We start from the raw sequence: 2,247 nt of genomic DNA on the forward strand, positions 1-2,247 counted from the left end.
CACAGGTCGTATACAGTACCGAACATTCATGTGAGTATTGTACTTCCGCCGTGTAAGATTGTATAGCCTGATTAGATACTGACTTTGCTTACTGGGATGGAAAGGAGTTATCAAGTAACTAAGACGCTACGGTAGCTGTGATTTAGGATCTGGTACTGTTTGGGGGTGGGCAGGGAGTCAAGTCGGCTGGAGAGGGAGCGAGGCCGATTGTTCGTGCGGCTATCGAGGGTGACTTGGGAAAGTTGTTTGGGAAGGTAATTGATGATGAAGGGACTCTGGTGGAGTTTGGTTGGTAGGGGGGAGGAACGGAATATGAAGATCCTTTGGTTCCAGGGTCAGACACGGCGGGCAGAAATAAGAATATATGAATAAATACAAGTTCCTCATCGGGACTACCGGAGAAGGCATGGCGATCACACTCAGGGATATGTAGAACCAACACAAAACAGCCACCCTACGGTATCCTCTCCCAGAGAGCCACCTTGAAGATTTCCCCAATGTCGGTCCCCCCGTCCGCACGCAACTCGTCTCCCGCGGTGTCCTTTAGGTTCTCCAAGCGGCGCAAGTGCTGGTGAATCGTCTCGTCGATGTCAGACGCATTGAAGATCTCAGCAAGGCGGTAATGACAGTCCAGCAGTGTCGCGCTGGGCAGCTCCAAGTCCTCCGCGCCAGGTGCCTGCTTGAACTCGATCCTGTCACTCGCGGGCAGTATCGTCCGATCCCTTGTCGGATAATTGCAAAATAAAACGCGTTCGTAGATATTTGGAGTATCCTATCAGTAAGTCAGACGCTTTTCCGCTAGACAGGGTTCGGGGTACTCACGGTCGGTCTGAAGGCGATGGCGAAATAATCGAACGGGCGTTGCACGGTGTCGCGTAAGCTGAGGCCATTGATCAGTACGGCGGGCATTAGCGGCCATCGGGCAATAATGATTTTTTGTGTTTACTGCCAGCAGAACGAGTAGGAAGTCTGATTAGATCCTGTCCGGACAGCCGGTTGGTCAGTAGGCAAGCACGTCACGTGCCACATCACGTTGGCCACTGTGTTATTGTCCTTTTCATCCCGCGTATACAGAAGCCTCCTAGCTAGTTATATTAATATTACTTAGTTTCTTCAGCTTTATATTTTAACAGATTATAAATCTAGCTCTTTATTATAAAGCACTGCTATATTTATTATCAAGTATAATTTAAAACATTTCTGTAAAATTTTAAATTATTGTTACAGACCCCTGCTAGCCAGGTTACTAGCGAAGCGGACCCGTCAGGCAGAAAGTAATGACCAGGCAAGACTCGGGCAATCAGCAACTCTTATTGAGTAACATCCCGGTTGGAGTAACGTCCGAGGTAGCACTGTGTTATGTGACCATCTATCATCAGATCTACTATTAAGGGTATATGATATGGTATATGGAACCCCGAAACATGATTAGATTGATCTTTAATCTATCCTGAATGGTATATAAAATAGTATATAAAGAATAGGATATAAGGATACTCTTTCATATAGTTAGTTAGTTCTGTTCTTCATACTCAATAATACTGTCTTTAAGTAACCATATATTTAATAAAGCTTAATAATAATACTTATCTATACTTACTTATGGATAGCTGCGCGGCACTATCTGGCCTTACTTCTCTTCTTCTGTTCAGGACCAGTTCTCTTTAGATAATCATTGACCTGACTTATTGTCAAACCCTAGGATCGCTTCTCCCTGTTCCTGTTAGCTTAGCTCCCGTTCCGATACGTACCTTGTGAACTGAATCAAAGGTAGTCAGGCTGTTGACTATCTAAAGGTGACTTGATCTGAACAAGAGAAGAGAAGTAAGGCCAGATAGTGCCGCGCAGCTATCCGTAAGTAAGTGCGGACAAGTATTGTCGCTAAGCTCTACCAAAATGTAGGTTACTTAAAGACAATGTTAATTGAGCACGAAGAACAGAACTAGCTAAGTACGTGAAGGAGTGTCCTTATATATCTGTTCCCCGTATACCATTCTGTATACTATCAGGTCTATCGTATACCCACTTGGTAATTATAGACCATGATAATATGTTATATATCACATGCTTATCTATATACCATGGTCACGTGATCCGTGTTGCCTGATGGTTCAGGTTAGGATCTTCCTTGATAAGAGTCCCCTTCCGTCCAGATGTGGCCTTCTGCCTGACATACCTGTCTTACTAGTTGTTTAGCTAGCAGGGGTCTGTAATACCATCTCCCCTCCTTTGAGGTTCTTGTCCTCA

The 2,247-nt window shown here is 44.7% G+C and overlaps 1 protein-coding gene across 1 annotated transcript; it reads right to left on the minus strand.

Annotated features, from left to right (window-relative positions):
• Positions 1 to 227: 227 nt before the first annotated feature.
• On the minus strand, positions 228 to 952 carry BO94DRAFT_530880 (uncharacterized protein). Its single transcript, XM_025610773.1, has 3 exons — positions 823 to 952; positions 364 to 772; positions 228 to 317 (listed from the first exon to the last, which is right to left on the minus strand). The coding sequence occupies exons 1-2, from the start codon at positions 907 to 909 to the stop codon at positions 455 to 457; spliced, it is 405 nt and encodes a 134-aa protein (XP_025471753.1). The 5' UTR covers positions 910 to 952; the 3' UTR covers positions 228 to 317; positions 364 to 454.
• Positions 953 to 2,247: the final 1,295 nt, after the last annotated feature.

The sequence above is a fragment of the Aspergillus sclerotioniger genome (genome assembly GCF_003184525.1).
Source record: "Aspergillus sclerotioniger CBS 115572 chromosome Unknown BO94scaffold_3, whole genome shotgun sequence".
NCBI classification, from domain to species: Eukaryota; Fungi; Ascomycota; class Eurotiomycetes; order Eurotiales; family Aspergillaceae; genus Aspergillus; species Aspergillus sclerotioniger.